The 14,091-nt window shown below is 42.4% G+C and overlaps 1 protein-coding gene across 1 annotated transcript; it reads right to left on the bottom strand.

Annotated features, from left to right (window-relative positions):
• Positions 1–388: 388 nt before the first annotated feature.
• On the bottom strand, positions 389–5,804 carry XBP1 (X-box binding protein 1). Its single transcript, XM_045534381.1, is given in 6 exon segments — positions 389–1,543; positions 2,111–2,194; positions 2,197–2,256; positions 3,414–3,542; positions 4,406–4,502; positions 5,513–5,804. Coding segments are annotated over 6 exon segments (1,155 nt in total). The 5' UTR covers positions 5,740–5,804; the 3' UTR covers positions 389–985.
• Positions 5,805–14,091: the final 8,287 nt, after the last annotated feature.

Here is a 14,091-nt window from a genome sequence, read left to right on the forward strand (position 1 = left end):
AACCAAGAAATTTGAACCTAGAAAATGCTTGTAATCCCCATAATGGCAAGAGAATTTTTCATCTTTGATGTCGTGTCTTCCTTTAACATTTACAAGATGGCATAACAAACAGTGGTTAGGGTTCTAATTTTGCCTCTTACTAGTTGTGAAATGGGTCGATTATATTGAAGAAACTGTCTCAGAAAGATAATCCTTGCTCAAATTATAGATTATATCGCTTATGGCAGTCAGGAATTGAAGTAGGCAGTAATTAAGGTGGAAAAGCCTTCAGTCACTTTAAAAAGTGGCATGCTTACTTTAGTTGGATAAATTACTTCCATAGCAAATGGAAACATCTAGAGAGAAAATAAGACTTATGGCCCTAGAAGAAATCAAAGAACAAGGATGCTGCATTGCACTTTTTAATTGCATGGGTAGTTTTAAATAAATGGAGAAAGCACCTTTCAGAAGATATACTAGCAGGAAAAGATTCCATCAAGCATTTACATAGTAAATTTCCATAATTTTACAAAAGATTCTTGATCTTTCCTTGAACTGTCCATGAGGGAGAAGGAGCCCCCTCAGATAGGTGTTCTCTCTGCTTGCAGTAGCAAACTAAAGGATCTAAAATTGGAGGCAAGCCTGGGATGCCAAAAAGGGGGAAGAGAAATGATAAAGAGCCATTCATAAATCCCATGTCTGCTTTAAGACACTTGTGCAATGACCCTTACATAAGTACTTTAGGGCAAACTACCACCCTTAAAAGTATAACCTCAAAAGCTATAGTTCTGATTTATAGTAATGTATCTGAATACTTTGTACTGCCAGATGTCAAAAGACAGTATTTGGGGTCATCTATGAGATTTGAACAGACAAATACTTTAGAGGAATGCTCTAGGGCTTTACATTCTCTACTTTGGCTTTTTGAATGAAGCACAGATGGGCTTCTCTGCTAACCTCCAGGCAGTGATAGTCAAGAAAAAGGGCAACAGCATTGGATCATTCCTTAGACACTGATCAGCTGGGGAAAGAGTTCATTGGCAAAAGTGTCCTCCCAAGAATGGTTTACACCAAGCGGAGAGGACATGTCACTGAAGGGGGAAGAGGAGCCCTCATATCCACAGTCACTATAAGCATCCAGTAGGCAGGAAGATGGCTTCAGGCAGTGGCTGGATGAAAGCAGATTTGAGATACCCAACTCTGGAATGAAGTCATCTTCTGCAGGTTCTTCCTTCACTGAGACAATGAATTCAGGGTGATCATTCTCTGAGGGACTAGGAGGTGCTTCCTCGATTTTCACTACCACATTAGTTTGGCTCTCTGTCTCAGAGGGTATCTCTAAGACTAAGGGCTTGGTATATATGTGGTCAAAACGAATTAGTTCATTAATGGCTTCCAGCTTGGCTGATGACGTCCCCATTGACAGAGAAAGGGAGGCCGGTAAGGAACTGGGTTCTTCTGGGTAGACCTCTGGGAGCTCCTCCAGGCTGGTAGACTCTGGGGAAGGACATCTGAAGAACATGACTGGGTCCAGGTTGTCCAGAATGCCCAACAGGATATCAGACTGCAAGAGGCAAAAATCAAATGGAGTACAATTGTTAGGACACATTTGAGAGGCTGGGCATGAAGGTTCACACCTGTAATCCTAGCACTTTGGGAGGCCACAAGTTCAAGGACAGTCTGAGCAATATAGTGAGACCCTGTTTCTGTAAAAATTAGAAAAATTAGCCAGGCATGACGGTGTACACCTGTTGTCAGGAAGCTGAGGGTGGAGGATCACTTGAGCCCAGGCATTTGAGATTGCAGTGAGCTATGACGATGCCGCTGCATTCTAGCTTGGGCAATATAGTGAGACACTCTCAAAAAAAATAAAAAGAATACACTTGAGAATCTATGACAGCGAGAACACTTAGTACTGGGTTCCATAATGTAAATTGATCATTATGCTACAAGATGATCTCAGGACCCACAGACCCATTTGTCTCCACCTCACTCCATGTCCTGAATCGCCTGGAAAGGTAATCGATGTTCACCTCTAACCCACCAAAATCCTCTGTCTGGTTAAGGATGTCAGGCATCAAACAGATGGAATTAAGTAGTGAAACAGCTCTTCAGTAAGAATGATCCCTACCTCTGAGTCTGAAGAGTCAACACCATCAGAATCCACGGGGAGATGCTCTGGAGGGGTGACAACTGGGCCTGCACCTGCTGCAGAGGTGCACGTAGTCTGAGTGCTGCGGACTCAGCAGACCCGGCCACCGGCCTCACTCCATTCCCCTGGGAGGAAAGACCAAAGTGAATAAACAGGTGCAAATCCCCAAGGAGATGCTTGCCAGGCGACAGCTGTGATTCTCAACTTTCAATAGAAAACTATTCTTCAGAGCCATTTTAAATTCCATTTTCTTAAGTCCTTCTCAAAAGACAAGAAAAGTGGGGGACAGGGGAGGACTAACTTCTCACTGTGACTTTCTATGCAAATGAAACATTCTTCCTCCCCAAGCAAAGATTCAGGCAGAACTGACAATTATTTTCTCAAGAATGTTCTCTTAAAGTTGTATAGCAATTTTGGCCTAGAATCTTTTTGAATAGTGATTTTAAAGTTCTTCCTGAATATTACCTTCACAGAGTAAAACTGCCCTGTTGTCATCAAATTAGCCATAATGCATACACTAAAACCTGTATGTCACCCTTCTATTATCACTATCACAATGAATCTATTCCTTATTCATATTCATCAAAGAACTACTATAATTTTAGTAGCAAAGTCTGATTTGACTGGCTCTCTTAACTCTGGTTCTCCTTGATGCTTGCATTGTGCATCTTGTTGGCTGCTGGCATTTGTTAGTACTTGTTCTTAGAGAGCCATGTAACTTGTTTTAATAATTAGAACTTAGCACTGTTCACTAAACACTTAAAAAATGAGTGTGTTGGCCAGGTGCGGTGGCTCACGCCTGTAATCCTAGCCCTCTGGGAGGCCGAGGCGGGTGGATCGCTGGAGGTCAGGAGTTCGAGACCAGCCTGAGCGAGACCCCATCTCTACGAAAAATAGAAATAAAAATTATCTGGACAACTAAAAATATATATAGAAAAAATTAGCTGGGCATGGTGGCGCATGCCTGTACCAGCTACTCGGGAGGCTGAGGCAGTAGGATCGCTTAAGCCCAGGAGTTTGAGGTTGCTGTGAGCTAGGCTGACGCCACGGCACTCACTCTAGCCCGGGCAACCAAGAGAGACTCTATCTTAAAAAAAAAAAAAAAAAAAAAAAAAAAAAGTGTGTCATTAAAGAATACCCTGCCTACATGGAAATGTCTTAAACCTAAAGGAAAATTTCATGAACATGTTTGATCAGAGGTCTAAGTCTGTAAACATAATCACTGGGTCATGTCACTTGGAACCAGTTCTCACAGGCACACCATGTAAAAGAGATGGTTTACCTTGGCTTCTGCCTCCTCTTCAGTAACCAGGGCATCCATTCCCAAGCGCTGTCTTAACTCCTGGTTCTCAGCTACAAGGCCATGAGTTTTCTCTCGTAAAAGCTGATTTTCTAGCAAAAGTTTTTGGTTCTGGAAGATAGTTCATAGGACGCTATTAAAACACTTAATTCTTTCACTTGATTTCCTTGTAGTTTAGTGCTTGGGGGGAAAAACCTGTTTGATGAAGTTTCTCTACAACTGGTTTCCTTTCCTTCTTGAGCTTTTGGAATACTCTATGCTTATGCAGTTGTTCAGGATTGGTATTAGAAGGCTTGGCCATAATTATGAGAAATAAACTAAGAAGTGCCATTTCATGGGGTCCAGAATAACACAATGCCTCCAACTACTAATATAGACTTCAGCAAAGGGTGATTTGTAGCTTCATTTTAGATATGATGTTTTAAAAAACTATCTTGAACTGGCAAGTAATAATAAAAGTAATAGTGGTAGACTATAAAAACCAAAATAAATTTTAAAAACCCCTGTTCCTGAATGATTCGTGTTTTTACAAGAACCAGCTAATGACTCAAACTTTAAACAGAACAATGTAAATAATCCTTGTATTTTGAAGATGTGTAACTGGCAACAATTTAAGATTAGATAACAGGTGGACCTAGAAGAGGAAGAGAACCTTTAGTGAACTTTTGGTCAAGCCAGGAATAATGTAAAGTTTAAGCAATGATTTCCTAATTTCTTAGCCCAAACTTGCTAAACATTATTGAATTCACCAACTTTGAGATAGATCTAGCACCAAATGCCAGAGGATCAATCACGACTGCTCTCAAGCTTTACCACTTCCCAACTACTTGTCTAACTTAGTTTAACTTTTTATCACATAATCAACTGTATTCTAACAAGGGCTCAAAACGTCTTGGGATGGGCAGCAAACATCAGAACATTCACAAGGGAAAGATACACAGTGGATAAAAGAGTTTGGCCTTAAGTAGTTTTACCTCTTCTTCCAAATCTACCACTTGCTGTTCCAGCTCACTCATTCGAGCTTTCTTTCTATCTCTGGCAGTCTGAGCTGCTACTCTGTTTTTCAGTTTCCTGAGAAGAGAAGAAACACACCGCACTGAGTCATCTCAAACCTTATTTATATCTTACTTGAAAACATGACCAGCTGGTGCTTTCATTTTAATGTACAGTATAAGACTAATGGTAAAATACACTTCAGGCTCTTCCCCTCAATAAAATAAAAAATACAGTCTTCGGTCCATCTAGTTTGAAGACCTGCTTTATTCTCTCCCAATTGCATCATCCACCTCCGCCTCGTCCCGGCCTCAGCAAGAGGGCTAGACACAATTCATCTTGCATCATAAGAAACTTTCCTCCTCCCCCTTCTACTCCCCCGCTGTTTCCTGACTCCAGTTCTCCCAACCTGGACTGATTAAATCTACCTAGTGAAGGCTGCAATCCTGCTATGACATAACGCCTCCCTCCCCAAGCCCAATTTAGAACAGGGAGAGGCTAATGCCTCTCGCCCTAGTGTTGAGATCCTAGGCGGTGCCTGATGACTGGGCCCGTGTTTGCTCAAGGAAACCCTTAATAAATCACAAAAGGCACCATGATCACAAAAGAATGAACATTTACGGAGGGCATTATATACATGTCTCAATCTTCCAAATGACCTCTTGAGGTAGGTCGTAAGAGCGCAGAGACTGAGCTTGACCAGTGAGCCTTGAAGAGCTCCCAGCCCTTTCAGGAGCGCTGTCATGTCAGCTCCACGCCCCTCCACAAAAAAGTAGCTAAATCAAGAAAAGGTTAATCGACTCCAGGTTACAGCAGAGTTCAGGGAGCATGAACCACCGGTCTGTGGACACAGAGCAAGGAGGGCCTGGAACCCAGGTGCCCGCGTCCCCAGCTCTAATCACCACTAATGAGACGGGGAAGGGAAGAAAGGAGGCCTGGGCAGCCCTGGATTCCACCCCGCGCGGCGGATCCGGTCGGGCCGGCTTCCTGCCCCGCCCCGCCCGCGCCACGCAGGCACCGCACCCGCAGGGCCAAAGGCGGCCGGCGCCCGGGCCCCGCTCCCGGCCCCGACCCGGCCCCTCGCCCACCTCCTCAGCGCCTTCTCCTCGGGGCTCAGGTGCGTGAGGCGCTGTCGCTTGCGCGCCTGGGGTGGCTCCCCGCTCGCCCCCTCGGGGCTGGCCCCTCTCGGGGCCGGCACCATGAGCGGCAGCGCCCGGCCGGCCGGGGCTCCGGCGGCGGCGGCGGCCTGACCGGACAGAAGAAGTACTTTGGGGGCCCCGTCCGCCGGGCTCGGCGCGGCTGCCACCACCACCATGGCCCCAGACCGTCTACGCGAGCGTCCGCCGCCGCTGTCCAGCGGCCACCCCCGCCGCGCCCAGACTTTCTACAGTCGTGGCCCTCCGCGATTGGCCAGCGCTACGTGACGCCCGGCCGAGCTCGGCGCCCATTGGTCCGGAGGGCACGTGGGGGGCGTGGCTAGCGCGTCCAGCGTGGCGGCCGCCGTCCTGGCCAGGGGAGCCGAGGGGACCCTGGCTCTCGCGGGAGGGGCCCGGAACGGGGCGGACAGTTTCCTCAGCCAACGGATATTCCCTCTTGGCTGACTCATTTTCACCCGGAGTGACAGAATTTAACTCCAAACCGAGAGCTTTCCAGACTGACGCGTTTTTACCGGGACTAACAGATTATTACCTCAGCCTGACAACATCTCATCTCGGGCGTCACTTGGGGCCCCGAGGGGCGCAGAAAGCCGGGATAGACGAAAGCCTGGAAAAAAACTGCGAAATAGGGTCTTTAGGAAATGAGATCGCTCGTTTTAAAACTAAGTTTAGCAATAGTGAGGGCTTAATAAACAATAGGTGGTATTAATATCTCCGGGTGGTGGGAATACATAGTTTTTTGCATTTCTAAACTTTGGACTATGAGCGTATATTGTTCTTATTTTAATGAGGAGACAAGAAAGTCTCGGGTACAAACGGAGACCCCGGGGTCTCCCCTGAGCCCCCCAGCGCGAGGAGGTCGAGGCTCCTGCCTGGCGTTTGTGGTGCGTCCAGGCCTTGCCAAAGCGAGGCCTGCAGACATCGACAAGGGAGCAATTTAGACACGTGCATAATAATATGGAGAAACCCGGGAAACGCTCCGCATAATGTATGTTTCGCTTTCTTTCCGTTTCTTAAATTTTTCTGTTCCATGCGAAATTGAGAAAAACATGTTCACTCTTTTGAAGCTGATTACAAAATGTTCAGTTCCCTAGAATTACAAAGCAATACTTTCTTTAACAGTAGTTATTGCTCCCTCCTCTGTGCTCAGCGCTGTTCCAGGTTCTAGGGATGCAAAGATTAGTAAGGTTGGTAGTTGGAAGATATGTAAAAAACGAAATGTTAAGATTAGCAGGTTTCTAAGTAATTCTTTGGTGTTCTTAAGTCAGATTAGCTGATCAATTATATTTTGGTAGGGAGGGAACAGGATGGAAAAAAGGAACTAAAAGCAATTCCATCTCCTGATATCTAGGCCCTTTAAAGGAACACAGTTTTTTTCCCAGGACCGGGCCATGTGTCTCCTAACACGTTTTCTCTTTCTCCGTGTTGGCAAAGGGAAATCCACCACCATTTCCTTAAATTGGGCAACCTACACAGGGCGTCGTGAGCACATGCTGTTTCTGAGGGCTGGAAAAGAGATGGGAATGATCAGAGTTTCTGCAGCACAAAGAAACCTGCCTCCTTTTTAATGCTCATCAGCTTGGGCTACCTGGGTTCTGATGTCCCTCCAGATGTGGCTCCTGGCCTCTGGGATCATTTGAGAGAAGCCTTTGGCGGTGTCTTCTGGTGGAAACCTACAGGTTTATGTTAAAGACCTTGGAAAGCTGTAAGAGGCTCAGAAAAGTCATGTCACTGTCATGCAACCTTTTATTTATTAAGCTAACAGTCATTAACGCCAAGAGAATGTCTGGCACTGTGTGAGAAATCCCAGGGAAATGAAGAGAAATTTAAACCATAAAAAGAAAATGCCTGAGGCCCCTTTTAGGATAGCAGGGTATGAATGAATAACTGTATGGAGATAGCACAAGACACAGGAGAAAAAGTGGATGGGATTGCACTTTGGTCTTGGTTAATGAGATGGGAGTGGAATGCTGAAATTCACTCCCCCAGCTTTTTTTCCCAACGCTTTTATCTTTTTAACAAACATTTTAAACCATACTGAAAACAGTAATTTGACCCACTGCAGATTGCTGTCCCTGAAGTCTTGAACACTCAAGTCTAAACCCTTGATCAGTTTCATATCCTCTAAGATTAGTCCGATAATTCTTGCATCAGGTGCCATTAATGTTTTAAAACATTTACTAACCTGTGATAAGACCTGTATATATAAAATACAAAGTTCTCAGTCTTTGTGAAATTCAAGAAGCAGTGATGAGCAAATAGGCAAGTAAAACAGTAAGTCTAAATAAATATCAATGTGAAAAGAGGAAAAAAAGCAAAAATATGAAACTAAATTCAAGAACTGTGCTAATACGGTAGCTACTGGCCACATGTGGCTACTGAACACTTGAAATATGGCTAGTCTGAATAAAAATGTCTGCATGGTTGTGCAACAATTTGAATGTACTATTAAATAGAAATGGTTAAGATGTTAAATTTTATATTACATGCATTTTACCATAATTAAAAGACCCCCCAAAACTGTGCTGCAAGTATGAAATACACACTGGATTTGAAGACTTAGCATGAAAAACAAAAATATCTCAGTCATTTTTTATATTGATTATATGTTGAAATGATAGTATGTTTAATATTGGAGGTTAAATACACTGGTTTATTAAAATTAATTTTATATGAAATTTTAAATTACATAAGTGGCTTGCATTATTAGTTTTTTTTCTTTTTTTTTTTTTTTTTGGAGACAGGGTCTCACCTTGCTCTGTCACCTGGGCTAGAGTGCAGTGGCATGATCATAGCTCACTGCAACCTCAAACTCCTGGGCTCAAGCGATCGTCCTGCCTCAACCTCCCAAATAGCTGGAACCACAGGTGTGTGCCACCATGCCCCACTAATTTTTCTATTTTGGAGAGATGGGGTCTTGCTTTTGCTCAGGCTAGTCTGGAACTCCTGGCCTCAAGTGATCCTCCCAGTTTGTTCTCCCAAAGTGCTAGGATTACAGGCGTGAGCCACCGTGCCCACCCTCGCTTGCATTGTATTTCCATTAGACAGTGCTGGTCTAGATGATTTCATTGTGGAAGGTGGCACAGGTAAAAAGGAGAGAAGGAAGGAAAATAAAAGTGTCCTCTACACATTCAGGAATAACATTAATCGGGTGAGGGCAGATGGGGGGAGGGCATGGGTGTATACCTACATAATGAGTGCAATGCAGACTGTCTAGGGGATGGACACGTTTAAAGCTCTGACTGGGAGGGTGGGGGGCAAGGGCAATATACGTAACCTAAATTTTTGTACCCCCACAATATGCTGAAATAATAATAATAATAATGAAAAGAAATTCCAAAGCTTCCATACAGACCTAGAAATATCTTCTTCCTAGAATATTAGCATAGGCCAAAAAAAAAAAAAAGTGTGCTCTATTCCTGCCTTGTTGGGGGAGGGGAAAGGTATGCAGAATGATTAATCCCAGACACTATTAGCGTGGATAGATGTGTTAATAGTGATTTTAGAACTGAGTGCATGTATTCCTAAGGGTCTTAAAGACTTTTCAAGCCACATATGGGTACATGGATAAAATCTTTTTTCAAAATCCATGTGTCTAAGAAAACAGTGCCTCTGCAGCAGGTGGTTTTTCCTACCTCTCTCCCACAGCCTGCAAGGGAGGAGATCCTCTTCTCACCCAGGTTTAATCTTCCTGAGCTATGTTGCTCTGAAGTAGAAAAACCTCTAGGGCTCCAAACAAATAGAGCAATGTAGCAATTGGTGACGGTATTGAGAAAGGAAATGACCCTCCCTCATCACTGAATATCAAGTCCGTTTCCAACTCCAGTGGTTCTAAGTCTTCATTTTCAATAAAGTTAATAGAAGACAAAATTGAATTGTCAGCTCAGAGTTTAGTAAATATAATTTTTGATGATAGATCACTATGTGATTGGGCTTCTAACTTGAAAGTTGTTCCAAGAATCGAAGGACTTTGTTATAACAAAACGCCTTCTATCCCCATTCACTTGGTTATACAAGCAGAGTTTTGGGGCAATTACATTTTTTTAATGAAAAAGGAACATTTCTAGGGTGGTAAAACGATTCTGTATGATACTACAGTATTGGATACATGTCATTATCCATTTGTCAAAATTCAGATGTGGCACAGTGGCTCATGCCTGTAATTGCATCACTTTTGGGAGGACAACGTGGGAGGATCACTTGAGGCCAGGAGTTCAAGACCAGCCTGGGCAACACAGCAAGACTCCCATCTCTACAACAAATTTTAAAAGTAGCTGGACATGGTGGTCCTAGCCACTTGAAAGTTTGAGGCAGAGGATCATTTGAGCCCAGAAGTTTGAGGTTACAGTGAGCTATAATTATGTCACTGCACTCCATCAAGACTCTGTCTCTAAGAAAAACAAAAACCTCAAAGAATGTCCAACACCAAGAGTGTTGATTAACTTTATTATATAAAATTTTATAATGAACCATAATGTAAATTGTGGACATTGGGTGATAATGATGTGTTGATGTAGGTTCACTGATTGTAACAAATGCACCACTCTGTGGTGGAGAATTTCAATAGTGGGGGGAGTTGTGTATGTGTGAGGATGAGGGCATATGGGAACTCTCTGTACTTTCTGCTCAATTGTGCCAGGAACCTAAAACTGCTCTAAAAAATAAAATTTCTTTATGGAATTTTTAAAAAAGGAATGAAATTTGTGCCGAACTTTGTTAAATTCAAGCAATAAGTGCTATTCATCCATTGATTCATGAATCCAGAGAGCCATTTTAATATTTGACTTTTGATGTTTAATAGTTATTTATCAAAATTTAGAATATATATACTTTTGATAAATTTTTATAAAATATTTACAGATTTTAATTGCTTATGATAGCTCAATGCAGAATGATTTTTTATGGTTAGAGGAAAGCTTTTATGAGGTTAAACTTTTTTTTTAAGTTTTAATAAACTCAATTCAATCTGCCTTTATTAAAAAACCTTACAAAAGATATATTTCAATGCTTGAAAAAATTAACTTTATGCTCTATGCACAGATAAATTTCTCTCACTATACAGCTAAATATGGTTATATCCTTTGTTTAAAAAATGTTTTATTCTGCTAATGACCCTTCGTGTGTTGTTCTACACAAATGATTTTTTCATTCTTCTTGGAATGTTAGTCCTAAGAGCTGATGGACGGTTGGAAACACCCTCACAAAGCGCCACTTTCTTGCTCTGTAATGTTTATTAAGATCATCTGGGATTTGGTGGTTTGGTTTTGTGTTTCCTTTTGTTTTTTTTTGAGATGAGGTCTCATTATGATGTCCAGGCTGGTCTCCAACTCCTGGGCTCAAGCGATCCTCCCACCTCAGCTTGCCAAGGTGCTGGGATTATAGGGATGGGCCACCACACCTGGGCAAACAAAAAATTTTTTATTTAACATCTAAAATTTCTCATCATGGCCAGGCTCGGTGGCTCACACCTGTAATCTTAACACTTTGGGAGGCTGTGGTGGGAGGATCAGCTTCAGGTCAGGAGTTTGAGACCAGCCTGGGCAGCATAGTTAGATCTGGTCTCTACAAACAAATTTTAAATTAACCAGTCCCAGCTACTCAGAGGCTGAGGCAGGAGGATTGCTTGAGCCCAGGAGTTTGAGGTTGCACTGAGCTATGATGACGCTATTGTACTCCAGCCTGGGTGACAGAGCAAGATCCTGTTTCAAAAAAAGAAAAAAAAAATGTGTGAAGCATCTTAAAGAAAAAATGATTTAATGACACTTGTTAAAGCATGGTAAGGGAGACTTTATCCAGGATCATCAAAATAGGTATAGTGACCACAGCAATGGGATTTTGCAGTGGAGGAGGGAGATTGGACTCTACTCCAAATACAGCAGGGGCAAGTGGGAATTTTGTAGCCAAGGAGCAAGTGCGGATGTCGGTGGATGGAAAATTACTAAGAGGAAACATCAGGAGTAAGAGGGATTCTGGGCTAAACTGACCTAACAGGATTCTTTGCTGAAGACGGGCCACAGTGAGCAGACATCACCTCAGGGATATTGGAGGCTGAGGAACCCGATAAGATGGACGGTGAGGGTTCCTGCCAAACTGACTTAGCAGGGTTCCTTGCAGAAATTGGATTTTACAAGGCAGTATACAGATGTGCCTAGGGGAAGATTCAGAAGCCTGATTTAGCCAAGCAAAGTTTGTCGAGAATATATGGTTTTGCTAAATTATTTTAGGGACCATGTGAACAAAAAGGTGTGAAGACCACTGTAATAGAAGAATAGAACTAAAACATCAGGACAGAGAGAGACAGAGAATACACGACAGTGAGCGAGTGAGACAGACAGAGAACAAGAAACAATCATTCCAGAAAATGTAAGAAGGAAACACAGAAACATTATAAGTGGAAAATGTGAAATAACGTGGTAGGAATAAGTCCAAATATGTAAATAAGCAAAAGTAAATGTGAATGGATTATATTCTGTTCTTCAAAGAGAGAGGCTCTGATTGAGGGGGAAAAAAACAAATCCAGCTATATTCTGTTTATAAAGAGATACATGTAAAACAAAACAGTATAAGAATGGCAAATGGCTTGCCAGACAAATATTTACAGGAAGAAAGCATATGTAGGGCCAGGTACTCATGCCTGTAAGCCTGGTACTTTGGGAGGCCAAGGCAGGAGGATTCCTTGAGGCCAAGAGTTCGAGACCAGTCTGGGCAACATAATGAGACACTGTCTCTACAAAAAATTTAAAAATTAGCCATCATGCATCTTTATGAACAGAGTAGCATAACTTTGGAATGCATAAAACAAAGACTGATAGTGAATGGTGAAAATGACCAATCCACAAGTACAATGGGAGGTAAATATGCCTCTCTCAGAATCAACAGAAGGAGCGGATGAAAAAGATTTGAATAGTTCAATTGACAAGGTTGATCTCATAGAGAATTTTCCTCTCAACCAACAACACACATGTTTTTTTCAACACAGAAACATTCGCAAAGTTTGACCCCAGTTTCCTCTGCAGAGTTAAGACCGACCATTGTCTTTTAGGTTTTGAAATTGAATAGTTTCCAGTTTTGGGCTTTTGTGAATAAAGCTGGTTTGAAGATTTGTGTACAAATCTATGTATGAAAGAAATCTTTATATTTTCGTTTCTCATGGGTGAATCCTTAGGAGTGGAATTGTGGGATCGTATGGTATATGTGTGTTTAAATTTTTTAGAAACTACTAGCTTTCCAAAGTGGTTATACCATTCTACATTCCCACCAGCACTGTATTGATTTCATGTATTGCTCTTCCAGATTGTTATTAATATTTAACTCTTTCATTGTTGCTCAGTTTTTCATTTGTTTATGTTGTATGTTTTTTCCAATTGGACTTCAACAAGCTCATTCAAAGCAGAGGCCATAGTTACACTTCTTTTGTTCTTCTGTGTTTACTATAGTGCTGAGTTATAGTAGTCATTCAATAAATATTTTTTTAATCCCTCTCCCCTTCTCAATAAATATTTTTTGAGTGAGTATTGAACAGTTAGATTGTCTGCAATATGCTTTAAATGATAGAACAGCTTTTAAAGTACCCTATAAGATTGCTATATAATACCATTCTCTTGAAATCAGAATTCAGCTTCAGGTTGATCTATCTCAGGCTCATTATAAAAGCCTGGAATGTACTCATTTTAAAGCACTAAGACAACATTTCTAGTTAACTACACAGCATCTATTCTACTTTTATTCCTTACCAAAAAAAAATCAATTTTGTTCAAGATGCCCACTTGAAAATACTCAGCTTCAGATTCCCTTGAAACTATGAACAGCCCCTGTAATTCAGTTCGGGCCGATGTGTGAGCGGAAGTTCTAGGCACAGAGGATTCCAGAAAAGTTTGTTAAATGGAGGAGACTCAACTGGGAAGCCTTTTACCTTTTTCCCGTTGCCCTTTTTCCACCTCTCTCCTCCTTCGTGCCTGGAATGCTGACAAAAGTTCCAAAGACCGAGAAGGTTCAGCAAACCATCTTGCAAGCCTGAGGAAGGAAGTCACGTGCCAAGGATGCCACAGGGGAAAGACAGAAGGGACCTGGGCTCCTGATGGCATCATGGCGTGGCCTCCTAGCTCTAGACTGCCCACTTCCTGATGTCAAGTTACGTGAGAACTATAAATACCTGGTAGCTGGGTTCTTGTTACATGCCATTGAACACAGTCCTCACTTTTACTCCCACGTTGCCCTGAGTTAGGTTTCCCACCACTGTCTTTGTTGCTCTCATGAATAGGCCACGAGCACTGCTGAGGAACAAGTATGCTTGAGTAGGGCAGCTGGACATAGGTGCGTCCCAAGGACGTAATTTTTATCAGTGGTACTTTCTTCTGATACCAGGAAAAGAGATGAGTCATTTCACATTATAACACTACTATTTTGTGGATGGGGAAATTGAAGTTCAAAGGGAAGAAATAAGCAGCGTAAGGCTGTAGATTACGTCTCTAGCTTATCCGTCCATCCTTCACTCCAGTCTTACTATCTTC

This window comes from Lemur catta, chromosome 21, assembly GCF_020740605.2.
Source record: "Lemur catta isolate mLemCat1 chromosome 21, mLemCat1.pri, whole genome shotgun sequence".
In the NCBI taxonomy this organism is placed as follows: domain Eukaryota; kingdom Metazoa; phylum Chordata; class Mammalia; order Primates; family Lemuridae; genus Lemur; species Lemur catta.